A 20488-nucleotide genomic window follows, 5' to 3' on the forward strand; every position below is an offset into this window, starting at 1 on the left:
ATGCTACTCTTGCATGCACAGCGATATTGAATGGATGTATGATAATAATTGATAGGTAGAGTTAAGTGAATGGCTTAGTATTTGGTTTTAGAGTTTATACTGAGTCATTTCAACATACCTGTGTCTTAACACTGAAGCAATGAATCAGCCAGCCATTTGACTCACAATCAGTCTCAGTTTTTGTCGAATTGAAAGGAGCGTACAAAAATTCATTTTCTCCCTTGAAAGTGATGCTCGGGCTATTTGTAACAGTAAATTACAAAAAGTGCTGAAAAAAAAAAATCACATAATAACGAAATTGCAAACTTTTTTAGGAAGTTCCGAACATGACTATTGAATGACTTGTTTGGAAAACTGCTAAAACTTTCTTGGAAACTAAAAACACTTGGTTGTAACAAACATTGTTTTTTGAATGAAAAGCCTTTTGGAGTTTTGGAGGATGTTCATTTGATACCAAAAAAAAGGAACAGGCGAACCTTGCTGTTTTGTGATTTGAGATTCCGAAGTTGAATTTTTAACTTCCATGTTGAGTCTTTCTTGTATCAAGGCATTCAAATAAGTTCAGCGTAGTAAGGATATGAAGCTGCGTCAAGAAACGGCATGAAAAAGAATAATTTAAAGTATGCATCATTAATTTATTACTTGTCAGTTCTAGTAGCTGTGTATCAGCGGTGAGATTACAAAAACACTTATCTTGATTACAATGCTCCAAAATTTGTTTCTACTTAGTGAAGTAACATTTTGCTGAAAGGAGGTTTCTTCTTTTTTGTAAGCATTAGTATTTTCCTCCTTTCATTTGCTGTGAGTTCATCATTATCGCTCTGTAATCCAGGACTTCAGGCAGAAAGTATTTATAGTCTACCATTGCAAAGTTTGCCTATCTGGTGGCAGTCCATGCCTCCAAGGCAAACATCAACCTAAGACTTCTGAGCTTATTGTTATCATATTTTTGTTATAGATAATGTAGAATCAGTGCCAAAGAAACAGTTGGGTCCTTCCCTTGGTATGAAAAAATCATCTAGTTTGGAATCCCTGCAAACCATGGTTCATGGAGTAAGTATCTGCAAATTTCAATGTTTGATGTTTCAGTTATTTTAAAACTGACCATAAGACTGTGTTGTCAGTTATGTAATTCTTGCTTTATTCTGTAAGTGCCATCAGCGAATATGATGCCCATTAATGATCATTTTTTCTCAGCCTTGCAACTCTTCTTGAAGTATGCTTTTAATTCCTGTGTATAGGAAGTTTCATTTATCATTCATGTTCAATTCCAGATTCAAATGGCTGAAGATGGTGAGGTTTATCATCGAACTGGTCAAGGCTCAGTGCGGGTAATCCGAGGTCGTGGCTGCAATGAAAGTTTTCGTGCAGCTGTTGATCGTAGCTATGACACGCCTTTTTCGCTTCCCCATGAACTTCAAATGGATATTCGTAAGTAACTCTCTTGCTACGTTCTTCAGATTCGGACTTCGCAGTCTATATAAATATATTGAAAAAATCTAAGATAGGTGTAATAATTATGAACCAAATTTTTGGGTTTTTAATTAATATCGTTACTGCTTCCCGCCCCCTCAGGATGAACATTTACAATCAGTTTCTTTTTTTGAAGTTTTCGATTTTTACTATGCCCTATCTCCAGGCTCCTAGTGGAACTAGAAATTACCTCCACTGCACCAGAGTGTATGCCACTGTCGCTGTAGTCAGAATCCTGTTTCCTTGTGTGTATTATTTTTATTTAAAAAGTTGCTGCGATTTTTACCTGAATTTGAGACGGTCAGGAAAGTGGCTCTCGGATATTTTTGTGGCGGTGTATAAATTTGATAGTGCTGATTTAATTTTCAAAAGTCAGCTACTCCTCAAATTAAGAGGGTTTCAGTATGATCCAGACCACAAAGTGGGCCACAAGTGCAGATTTGATTTTCAAAAGTCAGCTACTCCTCAAATTAAGAGGGTTTCAGTATGATCCAGACCACAAAAATTGATAGTGCAGATTTGATTTTCAAAAGTCAGCTACTCCTCAAGTTAAGAGGGTTTCAGTATGATCCAGACCACAAAAATTGAATTCTCAGCATATTTCTAAAAAGTACATTTTTAGTCCCTAGAGATGAAGTGACTTCGGTGAAGGAAACTGTAAATATCTGCAAAATTAGTAGGATGTCGAATCAAATAATATTTTCTCCTACATTTTCTTCCCTGCAAGTTAGTGAAAAAGAAGGAAAGAATTTTAAATAATAACCAGTATAGTCGAAAAATTACTTTCATTGTCTTAATGTTTAATTAATTGAAAATTCAGAACATTAAATGAGCTGTTGAATTTTTGTTACTGAAAGATTTTATCTTAAATGTATTCCTTTTGACAGTTGCAGAAGATGAGAGAGAATCACATGCTTCACTGGAATTCAACAGGATGAAACAGAACTCTGGTAAAAAGAAAGCAGGTCTTCTCAAAGGAATAGGATCAATGTTCAGGTATTTTTTTGAGGATTCTTGCCTAAGACTTAATATTAATCACCTAAGCCTTTGGAGCTAAAATATGGGACCAAGTATGCAGGTCGGTTCGAGTGTTAGAGCGTTGTGATGTACTTGATATTGATCTCTGAAGGTCTACTTTAACTTCTCTTTCAATGTCACTGACAATCTTTTTTTAAGTCGCGTTTTTGCTCCTCGGCCTGAGTCACCCATAAACCAAAGCATCATGGAAAAATTTGCCAACTTGAATGGGTGAGCCATAAAATAGGTCTTTTGCACACCAGAGGTACACCCGATTGAGTAGAACTCTATGAGGTAAAATCGCGTGTCAGTGATGTTCAGAACATCAAAAATGCCAGAAATCCATTCCTCAACGCATAATTTGCAATGTTACCCATGAAAGTTTACTCTGTTTGCTACAGGTATCTCTAATGTGTAGTAGACTAAATAGTTACAGAATAATGATCAGGGCTTAGATACGTTGTTAAATTTAGCAAGGCACCCAGCAGGTTGTCTAATGGTTTTAGCAGAGTGTAGTTTAACTACCACTGTGTAACTCACCGACTGTAGTGGGTGAATGTTAACTGCTCAGCAATCCGTTGACTTCGAAAGGCTGCTGAGTTGCTGGCTGTTTGCTGGGTCATTGGTTAGATGCCACTCTAAGAGATTAAAAGTGCCCCGGCAAAGTGAATGTTTATGGGCTAGTCACTTTATTGTCCAATTTTCAACTTTGCAGCTTTCTGAATTTAACACCTTGTTCGATGCTGCTTTTATATCAATAATTCTGTCTGTGGTTTCGTATGAGACTCCCTCCCCCCCTCCTTAAATGAATAAATGACACTATTTTAATATCGTAAATTGCGTGAAGTTGTAGTGTTTGCTGTCAAAAATTTTGGTTTAATTGCATCTGTAGGAAAGAGGAACATGTTAATGGACGCAATTGCTACTAAATCACCTTAAAACTCAGCCGCAATAGTATGATAGCATGCAAGTTTGTAGATGTGCAAGTGATAAAAATCTATCGACATGACTATTTTTTTTTTCAGAATTACTCTTTAAGCTTTTGTTTTTTTCAATTACCAGTTTAGTACTTATTTGCTGCAATTATGAAACTGTCATGTTTTTCTAGATTTGGGAAACACAGGAAATCCATGGATTCGTCTGGACCAGCTTCCCATCTTGGTATTGGAAGTAGGGAGCCAGGAGGTGCCCTGGAAGAAGAGCGTGAAAACGCTCGGAGGGCTGCCCGCGAAGAACAGATCAGAATCCAGGAGCAATACAAGCGGCTCATTCAAAAACAAAATGAGCAACAACAAGTCAGTATCCCTGTTTTCATAAACCTTTATTTTTTGCTTTTTTAGCCCGTGGCAAGCTCATCGCTCATGACTAGTTGCCTGGAACATCACCTGTCAGTGACTCTAGAAATGCAAATTTTTAACTTGATCGGCTACATAGAGCTTTTCTGACTAAACCCAGGATGGCTACAGCTAAGGAAAAGCTAGGAAATTGGGAAAATTCAGGGTAAAGTCTCGTTCACCGAAATGGCTAAATTTTATAAGTGGTACTCAGCTTGTCTCCCACTTGGACCAAAAAATTTTGAAATTATTATTAATCATCATACATCAACTTAAAGGTCAGGAATTTCCTTAAAATTTGGGGGGGGGGGGGTCAGGAAGTGTCAATTCTAAATTTTTTTAGCCACCTTGCATATTGCAGTTTTGTTGGTTAAGTTTAGTGTGAGAATTGCTGCAGTAAATTTCATCAGTCACATGTATTTAACATGTTCCCTGCCATTGCGTCTTGCGTGATAGTGTTTTCTTGGCAATGGAATGTGACAGCAATAAACCTTTGTTCAAGAAGATCTGTTCGGCAACATCTGTACTTGAGAGTCACTTTAACTTGCTTAGCATGGAATGTATTAGATGAATCTGGAGCATATCTGTCCTATATAAGTTCATAATAGATGAAGTCAACAAAAAATGGGCCACTAGACAGGGTTAGAAGTAAAAAATTGTGATGCCTCATTTTGTACCTTGCCTGTTAGTCCTGAACAATGAAAGAACCAAGAAACAAGAGAAAATGTCAGTATTATTAATTAAGTTTATTCTGTTTTTTCTGTGAAAATCAGCAAGCAATGCAGACATCTCCTACTGACAAGTTGAACAGTAGTTATTCATCAAGCAATGGGAATAACGTGAACAAAATGGACGGAGGGATGGAAGCACGTTCGCGCACAGAGAGGATCCAGCAACTGAGGGAACAGCATCAACGCCGTCATATGGAGCGACAGGGCCACTATCCTCTTGATGAACGAGAGGAACATTACGATCAAGCATTACGTCAGGTGCGCTGACCTTACTCTGCTTTTAACTCAAACCTATTGTCAGAGAAAACGATTTACGGGTCACTTCAATATAAACTTTTATTGGGGCTTTTCAATGTACAACCTTTTTTTTATTTCTTACAGCAACCCTGATGTACATTACATCATTAATCCAGGACATTTTGTGGCTTCTCTGGAAAAAAAAATTCGAATGGTCCATTTGTAAACAAGTTTGTAGTCTGATTGTTGAAATTGTATATTTGTTTGTTAGATAAGACAAAACTAAGGTGGAATAGAATCATGTGATTTGTGAATTCCCTTCCATATGTGTGTAACTCTTTCTTTTCTGTGTCTTTTATACCTAATAATCGACAGAATAACAGCATCGTCTTAGTGACTGACAGCCAGTCAATTTCTCAGCCCAATAAAGGCATGGACAAGAGGGCATGCGGCTAGGGAATAGACTAGGTAATTGAATGACCTCAGTTTACCACAGGTTAGTCTTGTCCAATGGACAATTACCAAATTTCAACAATCACCTCACAGCTGAGAGCTCAAGGAATTTTGTAGACCCCTCACCTTGTCAGGCGTATTGAAATTATTATTCATTATGTTTCTTGTTGTTTCCTCCCCCCAAGCAGCGATTGGAGCAAGGAAATGATTATGAAGGCGTGATAAACAACAGACCAGGGAGCAGATCTGGCATCGCTGACTGTCGTCAGTTCAGTCATTATGTCAACTACAAAGAAATCCAACAACATTTAAAGTAAGCCTCTTTCAAGTCCTCTTCATTTACAGCATTTAAAAATGTTTACTTTTTGAGGTCAATTAACTTATGCCAAATTTTTAACATCGTCATCTAACGAGAGCTGAATTTCAAAATTACAGTAAAGCCTCAACATAACAACTTCTGATTTAATGCCTCTATCGATAAAACTACACCGGCCCTGTCAAAATTGCTTTACTCATGGTGTATTGTTCTTCAAAATAAGTTTACGGCAGTGTTTAGTGTCAAAAACAACAGCAAAGTCAGCAATGATAAAATGATAATACTTACGTAAAAAGTAACATCCAAATCAGCCAATAAATTACCTTGAAGTTTTCCAAACTCTTTTCAAAGATTGTATTCTCGATTCATTTTTATTTAATAAATGTTTGCATGAGGCACATTGATCTATCTTCACAGATGTCTTCTAGAACGCAGCATTTTAAGGACCGGAAGCTTCTGATCAACTGTATATGGCTGAAAGATGTAAATTTTTATGAATAATCATTTTTGACGATTATGATTTGCGTACCTATTTGTTTTTTCTTAATTTGTGTCCTTATTTCATTTCAGTCGGCGGCAGCAACATTACCACTCGCAAAGGCGGGAGCCCAAAGAGCTGACGCATCGACCGGTTTCAAACTTTTACGAATACGAAAGTGTTCAATCGCTCATGAACTCTGATATCAACTCCAACTCTCTCCCACGTCATCACATGCCATCTGGGTCCATTAGTAGTAAGTTCAATTTTTCCTCAGTTTTAAATGCTTACCTATCTTGAAAAGTAAGGCATGTTAACATGTTCTAACTAAACTATTCCTGCTATACTAGAAAGATGGGTAAGGAAACAGCAAAATTGAAACCTGTCAAATTTTGGTCTCTGTTGATTGCGACAATAACAGCGCCCCCTATCAACCATGTGCATAACTGTTACTCCACAATTAGATTTTTGGAGCTGTAAAGAGTGCCCTTATCCTATAGGGGCCTAATGAAAATGCACAATCTAAATAAAAATGAAAAGAAATTTTAATAAATTCTCTTTAATCTCTTCAATTTTTGCTTGAATGTCAAAGTGTGTATTTTGGGGTATACTTTAAACATTTTTAATGCGCTCAATCCAACTTTTGTGCCATTTAATCTATTAAAAGTCCACTTAGGCAGCCGTTACTTTTGGGCTACAACAGAGCTATCGGCGATTTCATTAGTAGTGACTGTTTTGGGTAAAAGAGATCACAGTGCTAAAATTTATTTTTTTCAAATTGAGATCATTCAACATTTTTGTGCAAAATGTTTAGAGAATATTCCCAAAAGAAAGAAGACAAATGAACCACATGAACCAAAATTTTGTGCAAAAATGTAAAAATGATTATTCAGTCATTACCCTCCGGACAAAGTATCATAGGCATCATTTAAAGTTAGATGCTATGCTGCTGTATATCTCAACATATTTTTAATTTTTTCTTTAGAACTTTTGCAGATACTTTCATGAATCGAAAATTTCAGGGATTAATCTTGATTTAAAATTTCCTAGCGATTCTGTCCACTACTTTTTTCGCAAAAAATTTTACAAGCTCGAGAAATGTGGCAACATAGTGCCCAAGCAAGAATAGCGTTCGTGGTACTTTGGCTGAAAGATTATGAGGTCTCCTTCTATTGGATGAAACACGACAGGTGATTTGCAAGGATGCAAATTAGGATCCACGGTTTGGTAGCTTTACCATCGATTTGTTTCCTTCTCCTCACATAACTAACCAGATTTTTCCATTTTGCAGCTAAAAACTACTCTCATAGTCCAGGAAGGCAGCATCAACTGTACAGCAATTATTATGGAAACAATCAACAAAAAGTACCTCAGAACCATATGATTTACCAGCGGAAGCAACATGGACCTTTTGTCACTCATGTCACGATACGAGAACATTCGCCAACGATCAACGGGCCAAAAATATAGCATTCACGCATTCGGTAGAGCCTTTGCGAGTATTTGGTGGATCTTTGCAGCTTTTGAGAGACTGTTACCTGAGATTACTATAAAATAAGACTGCTTTGTATTAAGTTTGCAGTAAGTTGATCGTTTTGCTTACCAGAATATCAACTCCGAGGGATATTCAACACGAAAATTATTCCTCTAGTTTTGTATCAGATATATTTTATGATTTAATGACCGCTGATTATATATTAGTCCAGAACTTGCTAAGTTTTAGCTCTCCCATTGAATTTTTACTTTAAAAACATCTTGTTGTTCAATAATTTTTTCTAATTTGGAGTCTCAGAAAGGACTGGTTCCATGCTAGTCTTTTTTGAGATACTTAATTCCATAGATTTATCAGAAAAGCATGCATTCATGGTGATTTTTTTCTTCATAAATGTTTTAAATATTTTCAATACAACAATCGTCACCTGTGTCAAGCAAGCAGTGTTGAAGAATTTGCAAAAATTTGAAAATACAGAATAGAATACAGTTAGAAATGATTGTGCTACAAAGCACCTTTTACAGAATGTAGTGCAGTGTGGTGCTAAGAACCTCAGGGTTATCTTGTAAATAAAAATAAAGTTTTGCAGCATAATGGTTTGTAACTTTATTCAAAATAGCTGGTCCAAAAAATATTGCATAATAGATTCGATTTTGGGAGAAAGAATTGCAGTCCCCTCCTATTGTAACGTTGCTCTCAAAACGTTGTCATGTGGGTTGTTTTGCCAAAGAGCTTCCCTGTTATTATTTATTTTTTTTTTTTTTCCAATAATACTGACTCTGTTCAAACAAATTTTAACCTCTACATAGCTTTTATCTCAAAATTTTCCTTTCTTTTTTGTACATACAGTTGATAACATACCCTGAAAATATTCTTTTTATTTTCACCATCTGTGTCTTCGAGTATATTGAATGTATGTTTTTTTGATACTTTAAAATCCAAGAGAAAATTAAAATGATTTAACTCTTGCTTTATTGAAATTAATGCTCAAGGAAAGCTTATTTCCTACCTTAATTTATAGAAAATTCTTGGCAAGCTAGTAGGGAAAATTTGCTCCGTCTAAAAATTGAAAATGGAATTTTGAAACAGTTCCCTTTTTGGTGTGCACTTTCCCTACTTGCCTCGCCACATATTTGAATGGATCATCCAATTTTATTATCTTTGATACACCTTTTTTTTTCCTCTTTCTTTTATTATTATTTGATCCCAGTTTCAGATTTCATTGTATTAAATTTTAATGCTCTGTACTTTTCTATGAAATCCTTTCACTTGTGTTTGGTAAATTTGTTTGTAACTTTTGTTTGTAAATTAAATCCTTCCAATTTTACCTCCACGAATCTAATGCTCTTTGTTGGTTAAGTTTTGAATGATGAATATGGCTAACATACTATTTTTCAATCCATCATCAGGAAATTTGAAACTGAACAGGACAAATTTTTTTAAATAATTCAAAAGACGTATTAATTATTGTTTGATGAAAATTATTGCAAGGAAAAATGAGCCTGTCAAAATCTCTTGGTCTATATATCATCATTGGGATAGGTCCTGTTTTACAACTGTTTTTGACAATGCTACAGATTTAAAGGCCTTAATCGCCCCATAGAATGATCAAAGCCAAAATTGTTTACAATATTTTCTCTTCTAAACTTTGATGCAATATCTGTTCCCCAATCATGTCTCTAAGAAGCATTTGTAATTGGTCAACAAGCTTAGTCATGCCGATTTCTGATTGGTGTTGACAATTTTTTTAAATTTTTTTTTGCGTAGTTTCCCAAGTCGACTGTTAAAACCAAAAAATTTGGTTTCTGAGACGAAGTATAAGCCTACACGCAAAGATATCTGAAAGGTTTAAAAGATGATTTGTAGCTAACAACATCTCCTTTTTGTTACTGCATTCCGAAAAAATTGTAAATGAAATAATGGTCAAGTAAGAAAAATGTTACTCCACTAGTGCCTTTAAGAATTTGTATGATGTCATATTTGTTTTTGAATTAATACTAGATTTCAAATTCAAATTTTCTGATGGTCCTTGAAGTTTGCCCATCTCAGACCTCCATGTTGCCAATCAATTTGTTTTTCTCAGCATCTTATTGCAAGCCCATTTTTCAATTTTTTCTGCCATTCTTTTACGTTTCATTGTGCTGTGCGAAATTTAAAATTTTATTTTAAGAGAAGACGGGAGAGGACAAGGTTGTACTGTTATCATAACTGTATAAAATATTGCTGATTTCTGAATGCTCCTTCCTCCCTCTGAGAATGTGCCTGAATCGTGTCATATTTTTAAATTGTTGTCCAATAGACATCTTAATCTTAATTGACAAGTTTGTAAATTTATTTGTGTATTAATTACATGTAAGAATTACTAGTTGCTGTGAATGCTTCTTTCTAAGGAAGCTCATTTATATGAGCCAATCGCAATGCATTGGAAGCCGTATGAAGACTCATTGCAGTCATTTTTTTTATGTGTAGTCTTATTTGCAAGACGCTGAGTTTTGATCTGAGCGATCAACATTTCATTGACAATTCATCTCAATTTTCTTTTTCATCATTGTATCTTCTTTTTTTATTAGTAATAGGGTTTGCAGCAGGGAACAGATGAAAAATATTCAAAGCATTAAGACGGAAATGAATGCATGGCTTTGTACAATGTACATTTGCCGGTGGGTTTGTAGAAATCAGGTGGATTAACTGTATTCTCGCATCAATGCTGACTTTTGCAACCTTTTTCAAAATACTCACATTTTTATTAATAGGACATGAGAAAGAAATAATATACATTTAAAAAGAAGAACAGAGAGGAAAACTAATCCATATAGTTGTTGTTGTCTCCATAAGGTTGTCTGACTTGTATCTGAAAATGATAAATTTAACATCAGGGTTTACAGTATAACTAATTTCTCATCATCTAACTCGGTTAAAGTTTAGTTGAGGGAAACAATTCAAATGCAATGGAATCATATTACAACTTTAAAGTTCTGTTTTCATCATAAGTCGTTCAGAATAGCTTGACTTCCCCTCCAATTTTGGAACATAATTCCTCGTTGCAATTATTTATTGTCGCATACTCCGTTGTAATCACATTGTGCCTCATTGTGTTTTAAGGTGGCAGTTGTGTATGTTAAAAGTTTGATCTATTTTATCCTGTTATTAACATTCCCAACATGTATCATGTTTCAGAAAAAGGACCATGTCTTTTCTGAAAAGTTTTGAAGGGTGCACCAATTGGAAACTACATGGTCGGTTTAGAAATTTCCCTGAATTTAATTTAAATGTAATACAAGTTATAAACCTGCACCAATGAAGTTTCATCTCATTGTTTCCTTGATATTATTCCAGTCCTAAGTAGAACATTCTTTTCAGTAGCTAAAGCTGGAAAAAATATGAATTGCTTGAAATGTTAAGAAGAGTAATCAGTTCATTGGTAACTTCAACTTTCAAAACAAAATTGTACATACTTGCTGAATTAGTTAAAATGATCTTAGCTTATTGTTACCAGTTTGAGATTAATATCTGTAGAAAGGTCATGGAGTTAAAGAAATTTTGGTGTGGAAAAGCTTGGAAGTCTGGGACAGCTGTTTCCAGAAAAGAGAGAACACCTTGATTTATTCTCCAGGCTATTTCAAGACATCATCATTTTGATTGTGAAACTAGAAAACCACATATCTCATTGCCAAATTTTTATTCCTAATTTTTTTTTCTTCTTTTTTTTCTTTTTTTAAGGAACATGAATCAATTTTGCAGAGAAGAGAACTTACTGAAGTTTTTTTATGTATGTTGTTGCTCAGAGTTTCATGTAAAACAAAAAAGTGTGAATGAATCGAGGTAGATTTTTTTCTCAAGTTCCGCATCCATTATTTATACTTCCTTCACCAGTAGGAAGGTCAGGTCCTTTGGAACTCAACTCTTTGAGGCTCAGCTAAAATCAGTGCCTCCCTGAAATGCGTCAACGGCTGAGAAACCAGTGATATTATTGAAATTGTGATCTCTGTTTTATTATCTCCTCTTATTCTACATTCCATTAACCTAAGCAGTATTAATATTTCCGACAAATCCAGTTTTATTATTTGAAAGGAATTGAAATTTTTTTAAAAGGAACTTCTTATGTATGGAAATGCTGCCGTTTTGGCTTCATGTATTTCTCTTATCAATGCCAGTGAATCTATTCTATCTGTGTTCGTCTCAGTCTTTAATTTTTCAAACATATCTTTTCCAATTTAGCATCTTCTTTGATAAAAAAAACAACTTGTGATCCATTGTACTAGTTGAAAGAATTGTAATGTCTTTTCCTGATAGTAGAAAGATTTTTGAAGCCTTTTTTTTAAAGTGCCATCATAAATTTTTAGCAATTTTTCCTAGGTTGCTGATACTATTATCAGAAGCTTTTGCAATTGTATCCGTCCTATTTGTACTTGTCATAGCTTAGTGAACAATTTTATTCGGAATCCTCATCTTCCCTTCAAAAGAAAATAAATGTAATTAGATTGCCTTCAAAGTATAAAAAATTATCCAGAATGTATTTTAAGTTACTATGTACATTCAATTGTTACGTAGAGAAAAACTTTTATTTCTAATTCGTTATTTTTAAATGAATCATTACCATTTGTTTAACTTTTGTGCAGGTTTAAACTCAAATTTGAGTTGCATTGCCTTTTCACCATGTTGATGGAGGTAGAAAGGTTTTTGTACAATACTACTTTTCTTTTTCTTCCTTTTTTTTAAAAGAAATGGAAATTTATCTTGTGTATGATTTTATTGTGTGACTGCGTGTATGGCGAGAGTGAAAGTAGGACTTCAAAAATTTTCTTTCCATGAATAAGATTATGAAAGCAATTCAAATAATTTAATATTGTAACATTAAATAAAGCAATAATCTTGTAAAAGTATTGGTGATTATTTTTTAAATCTTTCTCTAACCTTGCACTGATCCATAGCGACTGTTCCTTTTTTTAGTACTATTATACTTAGCTCATTTTCCTTTACTCCTCTTTTTTGTTTTCTTTTTATGGAACAAATTTCTGAAGACCAATTATTCAAGTGTTTCCTTCATGTTATTTCTACTGATACATCAGTTGGTGATATCGTGAAAAATATGAAGATCACATTTTGCTGATGAAAGTTCAAAAGCATGTCTCTTTAACGAGATGTTTCAGATTTACCAACATATTGTCGGTGTAACTGCAGAAATTCGTATATTGATTTGAGGCGTTGTAGACTCGCTGTTATACATTATTTTCTACAGACCATCTATGATTTTCTACATTGAAAATTACTGAACATCATTTTTTTTTAAAATTTTGGTCTGTTTCCTATTGAAAAGTATAATCGGAGTGAAGATTTTGAAACTCCGCAACCGAGTTACGCTTATTTTGTATTTTCTGAGGAGAAATTGAGTATTTCCTGATTTTTTTTTGTTCCACAAAAAATACAATATAAAAATCCTAATAAGTATTGAGAAATACTGATTGGTTTTTACTTGAAAAAAAAAGAAATAAAACTTGCGCAATTCTTTTAAGACATTCCAACCTGGATTCGCATTTTTGAATACCATTGATAATTCGTGAAGATGAGAGGAGGTAAACATTTCTCTTACATATTTTGACATCACTCTCAGGATACATTTTCCCTCATGCTAATAGCTCGTGGATTATCCATCAACTTATATCGTACTTTAGCCAGAAATCAGCTGAGATTGAAAATATTAGTAGTCTGAAGACTGACTGATTCAAGTATGGCAAATGATGACCAGGAATTCAGAGAAGGGTAATTTTAATGATTGAGATAAGCAGTAACTTAAAACAAATTAAGCGAGTTCATGAGTATTTTAATATCGATTTTACAAAGGAAAAAAAGAACAAACAAAAAAAAAGAAACAAACTGATAAAGGCGTAATTTTTCCTGAGAGCAATACTAATAACAAATAATTTGAGCATACAGCTTGCATCTCTCTATGAGTTCACATTTTTTTAGTATTACACAGTGAAAATCATGTACAATTAAGAGCTAAGTTACAGGAAATATTTTGGAAGATAACTGGGGAGGACTTGAAGTCCATAAAAATAAAAAGAAAAATAATAACAGAACAAATCAAAAGTCAAAACCTGAGAAAACTCCAAATTAACGAGAACGGGAGGCGAGTTTCAAATTATTTTATGGACCATTTTAGAGGGCAACTCATATGTTACAGTGACAGTCAAAGTTGTTGGTCAACATAGTATGATTAGAGCGTTGACCTAAAATATCTCTGATGCAAAGGTAGCAAAAAAATGTGCAGTCTTTGAAATGTTGATAATGGTCATTGAATTATGTGTTATAAGTTAACTGGTGCTGTGCGCTTTAGTTTTATAGAAAGGATTCTTGAAGTTTCTCCCTGATCCTCCTTGCCATTCAAAGCCAAATAACATAGGAAAATATGAGATAGAAAATTGCATAAAATACCACAGAAAAGGTTACCCGATAGCATGGCATGTTCCAAAGCCCGCTTTCTTAAACTACTGGAGAGTACTTTAGATAGCGATTTGCATGCACAAGTAAAGTAAGGAGGGAGGGGGAAGGTTACAAGATTTGATTAACCCAGGAAAACATGGCTAAAGAAGTTTAATGTTTCCAGTTGATCGTTTTGGATTGAAATTAATCGCTCAGGAAAGGAACTTCTTTTTTCTTTATAGAAAAGGCTTTTCAGCAGATACAACAAAGATGATGGTGGGTGTACAGAATATCTGTCTAGTAGGGGGAAGATGGGATAACTGTGCGGTAGCTGAAAATTTAATGCTGAAACCACCATTGTATGGCATTTTGAGAAATTTCACTAATCAGTCATGAAGTCACATTCTCCCAACTGCTTCTATGAGTTATCTATTAAATATTAATAAACCTGAGGTTCAAATCTTAAAAACTAACTGACGTCACGATGACACACTTGGATTATTATTTCAAAGGAGCCATGTGTATCATAGATGAAGATGTGCCAAGAGATTTCTTTACATTATGCATACAAGCTGGGCCCCAGGGCACAGGCCACATTTTATCATAGATGCTAATCCTCGTTGCAAGGTTGAGGACGGAGGTTTAGCTGTGAGTCAACCCTAAAACAATCGTTTTGCCTTGACCATGGTGTTTGGATTTCTTCAATTTTCTCATTCCCTCATTTTCAGGGGTAAATTTTTTGATAAGGCCCCAAAGTTTTGTTCTATTTTCCTGGATACTTTTGACGAAAACTACCTCGATTTCTTTCCGCAGTCCAGAGAAAAATTATGAAGTTTTTCATCTTCCTGCTGATTATCAGTGCTAAGTCATCCTTAAACCTTCAAATTTAAAATCAAAATAGTTTCTGAGCGGAAAGAGGAAAAACCTCCCAGTTCTAAACATTGATTCCTTAATTTCCCTAATGATTTCTCTTGCCATAATGGATTCTCGATTTCTAGGTCCTGAAACACCACAGCTTTGGTTATCTTTAGTGGGATTCACCCCAAATAAGTGAGGTCAAACTCTCCCTTTTGAGCAGGGAATATGAAAACACATTGTCCATTATTCTGACAGCAATAATGGGATGATTTAGAGCGAGAAGAAAAAAATGAGTGGAAGGTACGGCATGATCATCTTAAAGTCTCCAACATTGGGAAGCAAATACTTAAAGTGTTCGTATAAGGGCCTTCCCAAGAGCTACCTAATTCGCTAAGACCATTGCTCTTGGGGCTCATAAGCACTCTGAGTGTACTAAGTGTCTTGCTCTACCTATGCTTCTGTGGATATTCTCATCTGCAACTAAAATTCTGATGCTGACATTTGACTTTTCTGGTTTCCAAAACGTTAAAGGATCTAATGCATTAATTGGGTTCCTCATCAATTTAATGTCATGGTTTTTTTGCGGTTGAAAATAAGTAAGATTAACTGAACCAAGTGATATGGGAAACTGAGCACACATCAACACACTTTCAATAAATAAAAGATCTCATATTTTAAGATCCTTAAATAATACCTGTAACTAAAAATGATTTATACAGATTTCTATAAAGGAGATATTCTAATAAAGGAAAGAGCAAAAAGAAAAACATACCACTTCCTTATGAAAAAGAATTCAAAGCAGAGATAGCGTAACTGTAAATGTTTAACTGAGGTAGATAATTATGTGATGTCTATGTAGATTATTTCTAGAAAATATATGATCTGATCAGGTAAAAAATGAAATATTTTCTTCGGAAAATACACTAAAAAACAAATAGTTGGAAGCTTGCCATATAAAAATATAAAAGTAAAGACTAAACTTAAAAACTTCGTAAAAACTCCTCGAAGGAAATGAATAATGCCATTCGAAAGGACGTAATTTTCAAGAATCAAATGAAGGTGAAAACAGCTAATAACCGGAAGTTCAAATGAGCCTGAAGAATAATAAAAATTTAATTGTTTGTAAATCAATGCAGTTTATATGATTGGTAAAACTTTGTCAAAAATGTTATTGGGCAAACGGCTATTAGGAAATAAAAATAAAAAAAGAGGGAAGGGGGGGGGGGACAAGAGGACTTGGCGCACTTTCAAATAGCAAAATTCAGTTTAACACTAACAAGATTTAAAATACGGGGGTACTGAAAATACATACCTAAAAACAATGTACAACTTTCAAAAGTTTAGAACAACAAAATTAAATTGCTAATGATGATTGAGAATTGTCAAGATAATGGTCAATGAACATAAAGGAAACTGTTTCAGGCAAAATGTAAGAGACATTAACTAGTTATTGGTCAATAATCATCGGAAGAAAAATCAGGGACATTTTTAGTATAAAAATGTTTGACAAGTTCCTCCTGGTAATACGATTAGCTTGGGATTTTTTTTTTTAAATTTGAAAAGCTTGAATTCTTAATCCAATTTGTTGTTCAATAATCACAATGAAGGTGAAGGTATACCGTAAAACAAAGATTACAAAAATTGATTAATAGAAGCAGTTTCGACCTCTCAAAAATACTTAAATAACTAATAAATACTTCAATCATAGTTTTTTCATTCCTTTTTAATCTATCACATTTTCTTGGCTTGAATCGCCGTTTTGCAGATCCCAATCTTATAAGTTTCAAAATATAAAAAGAAATCTTAATCCTTGACCAGACACGGTGTCCTAAGTTTCAGTTGCTAAAATTCAAGGGTCAATGTTTTGAGACGAAGTGAAATTCTTATCCTGATAACATGGGTTTAGAATCAGATTACTGCATGTGTTTTATAGCAGGTGGAATTGTGTGTCGTCGCAACTGAAAAAAATGATCCATGTTTATTAAAAAATAATATTTCGAGACCTGAAGATTGAGGTTATCATATTTTTTTAATTTTATTTTCGATCTAAAAAACATCTACATATGAAAGAGGGATGCGTTGATAGAATGTTGATTTACGTCAAACTCAAGGACCTCCTTTTTCTCATCAAAGCTAACCAAGAAGCAAGTCATTATTTCCTCTCTTTTTGGGAGGAAGGGGGGGAGGAGGAGGTAATAATTTAATTTGACGTGGCTGCATAGCTTAAAAGGGATGATTTAAGAACCAGTAGACTTTTAAAAGAGAAAGAAAAAATATCTTCTTTTGTGTGAAAATGGAATGACCCTTGGCTGTCTGGCAAGTTGAAACTAGGACACCTTGCAAAGGACATAACATTTGGCTTAAAGGTAGAAACCTTTAATCTCCATCTAGTTTTGTATTTAAAAGGGATTTTATCTTCACCTATAAACAATTGAAACATAGAGGAAAATTTTGAAACTGATAACTGAACATAACAAGGTAAAATCCACTGCAACAAAAGCTGTTTTATAACTTAACCACTGCAAATAACAGTCGTTAGTTCCTGAGATTTGCAAAGTAACAAAAAATGTAAAACTAAAACAGTAATTTTTTTAAAAAATTACAAAATAGGAGAAAAACCTGGTTAGCCTTGGGTAATCATTGAAATTTATCACGAAGTTGAAACAGGGATTTCGAACCTCTTTCATAACATTTAAAACTTAAACGAGCGAAAGGTACCTTTAAGGTAAAATTTACTTCTCAAATCGGAGAAAACACATAAAAAAGATGTTTAACACTTTGAATAATTTATATTCATCTTGAATTAATCATGCAATATGCTTGAGCAGTTCGTATTTCAAGAAATCACAGTCATGTATAGAGAGTCTCTGATATCATATTTGGAAAGTTGAAAGCCCCGGTAAAGTCGATTGGCATGGAATCATGATGTGAATTGGCCGATTCTCTTTTATGATATTAGTATGGTATTGTTATGATATTCTGCTGGTATCATACTCGTTTTCCTTGCCAGTATGTTATCATATTGATATCATGCTGAGCCAAAAATTTATCATGCTGATCGACTTTACCACCGAGAGTATGACTAATCATAATCATGACTCGGGGAAAAAAAAAATTCAAAATTGTCATGACGTACGTCATCATGCAACAGAACTTCAATCATCAGGCCCAAGTTTTCTGGAAATTTTCATAAAAATCTACACTGTAACCGTAAAAGTACAATTTCCACCAATTGATTTGCGCAAGGTGTGCAATAATAAATGGTGTTGCAAGCATCTACAATAGACCAGGTTTCAACTCCATCTGATATTTTATGAGAAAAGCGTAGTTTGGATCCTAACGTGAACATCAGGGGGCGGATATCTCGACCATCTAGATTTTTTTATTAGACCCGACTGTCCACTACATTGGGCTAGATAATTGCAATTCTGTAATGAATGGAGTACATTTTGCCACGAGGAGCTACTATTTCTGGCTTATTTTGCAGATAGGAAGCTTCTGCTTGGTTTAAATTGCATGAAGAACAGATATAACAGTGAGAGTTAAAGTAGAAGAAAGTACAAACTAATTAAGCACGGGTGCTCAGCAAACTTAAGGAAGAATCAGAGGGGTATATCTAAGGGTGGAAAAATCCACTTTTAGGAGGAAATACGAATCATCTTTGATTGAGATACAGAGGCAATGCTGACTCTAATTTGGCTGACTGTTACTTCACAAAAAACTAAACAATAGAAAACTCCAGTTTCCTCTGAATATGACATTTCATTGGCAGGACTAAAGTGACTGAAATATTTTGACACAACCTTTTGTTAGCCTGAAGGTACCTACTTCTTCGGCCTGGAGTCATGATATTAAAAAAAGTATACAAAGTTAGTTAAACTCTGTATAAAAAGCTTGTTTTAAAACAGTTCCAATGACTTGTTTTGATTGAATTAAACAATAGCTATCCAATACTAGTTTTGCTGATCAATCTTGGCAAAACCAGATCCGCAGAGATAGTGCCTGTTGCCCAGTAATAAAATGGGCCTCGCCTAAAAGTAGATTTTGCCACCAACACATCTACCACCAAGTAAATTAATTTTCTCATTTATAACTTTATACGATTTTTTTTTCAATTTTAAAATTAATCTACTCAGGAAATCATGAAACTGTTAGAAAATATACAAAGGATTAAAAAGACTCATTAATATACCTGAGGTTTGACCCAAGAAAGAAAAGAAAAAAAATAATGAAATCAGGTAGCAATTTACCGTTAAGGATGCCCTGGTGAAAAGAGTTTGCAAAAAGGTGGCCAAAGTTTTGCATAACTTATGTTCACAACCAACATATTCATGTATATATATATATTTTTTTAAATCCCTGAAGCTGATATGAGGTAATCCAGTGGTAATGTACGGTTAGAATGTAATAAAAAGGTATACTACTATTGACCTTCAATCTGGATGCGTAGTTGATTAATGTTGAGCTCGATCATCATCACGCAACAGTGTTATGTGTTGTGCTTGAGCCTGAAATGCCGGAGGAGTGTGCTGCGTCTTGTCAATGTGCAGAAACAAATGGGGCATTGGTGAATTTCTGGTTTGTGCGTCAAGAAGTGGTTTTTCATATGACCAACAATTCGCCCGCACAATTTACACACAAACGCACCTTTCGCCAGTTTGTTGAAGTATTTTAGGTGTTCTACTTCCGTGTTCACACCATCTTCGGTGCTTGCTGGGAACAGAAAAGAATACATGATAAATTCTTCCGTTTTTGTTCATGGTGATTCTAAGCATAAAAAAAAGAACAAACAAGCTATGTTGACCGGCAAAAAAAACTTACAATGAGTTTTTCGACCCAAATTTTTCGAGGTTTGTAGAACAAGGTAATTAAAATTTTAATCTGAGGCAAAATGAAAGTAGGAAAACTAAAATTAAGAATGTATTAAAGATAGGATTAAGAAAATAGGTGTTGTAAACTGACAGAAATTAAGTCAAATCAGCAACAGGTCAGAATACATGGTTAGAATTAAAACAAAAACTACACTTGTTTCCTCATAATCTTTTCATCATAATTTTACATGTGTCAAAAATCAACGTTTAAGAGGGAAACAGCATTTAGCGTATTTAGCAGCATCGATGTATTTAAAATTTCCACTTGCCAAAAAAATAAAATCGAAGTAGCTTAGGTCACACTGGATACCGAAAGCGAACTTACACGTTCCACAAATTTAGAGTTTGTTTTAAAAAAAGAACGTTTTTTCCCTCTTTGATATTGAGAACTTCCTGAAATTTTTCAGTACTTTGGGAAAGTAAATTCATTATTCAATTACTTCATCAAAAAGCACACTTGAATCAGTTGATAACCCAATTTTGATCTTTTGGGTAGTAGGAAGTTTGAACTGTAAGAAAAAAGTCATAATATCCAACTTATGCATTGAAATTGAAAATGTTTAATGTTCCCGTGGCGAAATTTTGATGAGAAAGAAGAATTAAGTATGCTTGGATTCTTACATCGTCTAGAGGCCTATAAAATAGGTACCACATTCCGTCCAAAGTAGCACAAGCGTCATTTATACTTAGACGCTATTTTGAAGAACACCTCTGCACTGTTTAATTTTTTCTTTTGCCCTTCGCACTGAGATTTAATGGCTAACACTTCTCTCCCATAAGAGCACATCTCCATGCCACTAAGAGT

The 20488-nt window shown here is 34.3% G+C and overlaps 2 protein-coding genes across 7 annotated transcripts in view; one reads left to right on the forward strand and one right to left on the reverse strand.

The window, feature by feature from the left end:
* Nucleotides 1-12414, forward strand: part of baz (par-3 family cell polarity regulator) — a 59769-nt gene extending 47355 nt beyond the window's left edge. For 5 of the 6 annotated variants that reach the window (XM_072295905.1, XM_072295900.1, XM_072295903.1 and 2 more), the window contains 8 exons: nt 959-1053; nt 1275-1431; nt 2361-2469; nt 3599-3785; nt 4598-4813; nt 5434-5558; nt 6132-6295; nt 7331-12414. In XM_072295905.1, the coding sequence (XP_072152006.1) occupies nt 959-1053; nt 1275-1431; nt 2361-2469; nt 3599-3785; nt 4598-4813; nt 5434-5558; nt 6132-6295; nt 7331-7509 (1232 nt within the window). In that variant the 3' untranslated portion in view covers nt 7510-12414. The remainder of the gene's footprint in view (nt 1-958; nt 1054-1274; nt 1432-2360; nt 2470-3598; nt 3786-4597; nt 4814-5433; nt 5559-6131; nt 6296-7330) is intronic. The other variant, XM_072295901.1, reaches the window with a different exon arrangement.
* LOC109034236 (uncharacterized) overlaps nt 12102-20488 on the reverse strand; it is a 151323-nt gene continuing 142936 nt past the window's right edge. Inside the window, exon 9 of the mRNA XM_072295908.1 lies at nt 12102-19525. Coding sequence (XP_072152009.1) covers nt 19302-19525 — 224 coding nt within the window. The 3' untranslated portion in view covers nt 12102-19301. The remainder of the gene's footprint in view (nt 19526-20488) is intronic.

This window comes from Bemisia tabaci, chromosome 2, assembly GCF_918797505.1.
Source record: "Bemisia tabaci chromosome 2, PGI_BMITA_v3".
In the NCBI taxonomy this organism is placed as follows: Eukaryota; Metazoa; Arthropoda; class Insecta; order Hemiptera; family Aleyrodidae; genus Bemisia; species Bemisia tabaci.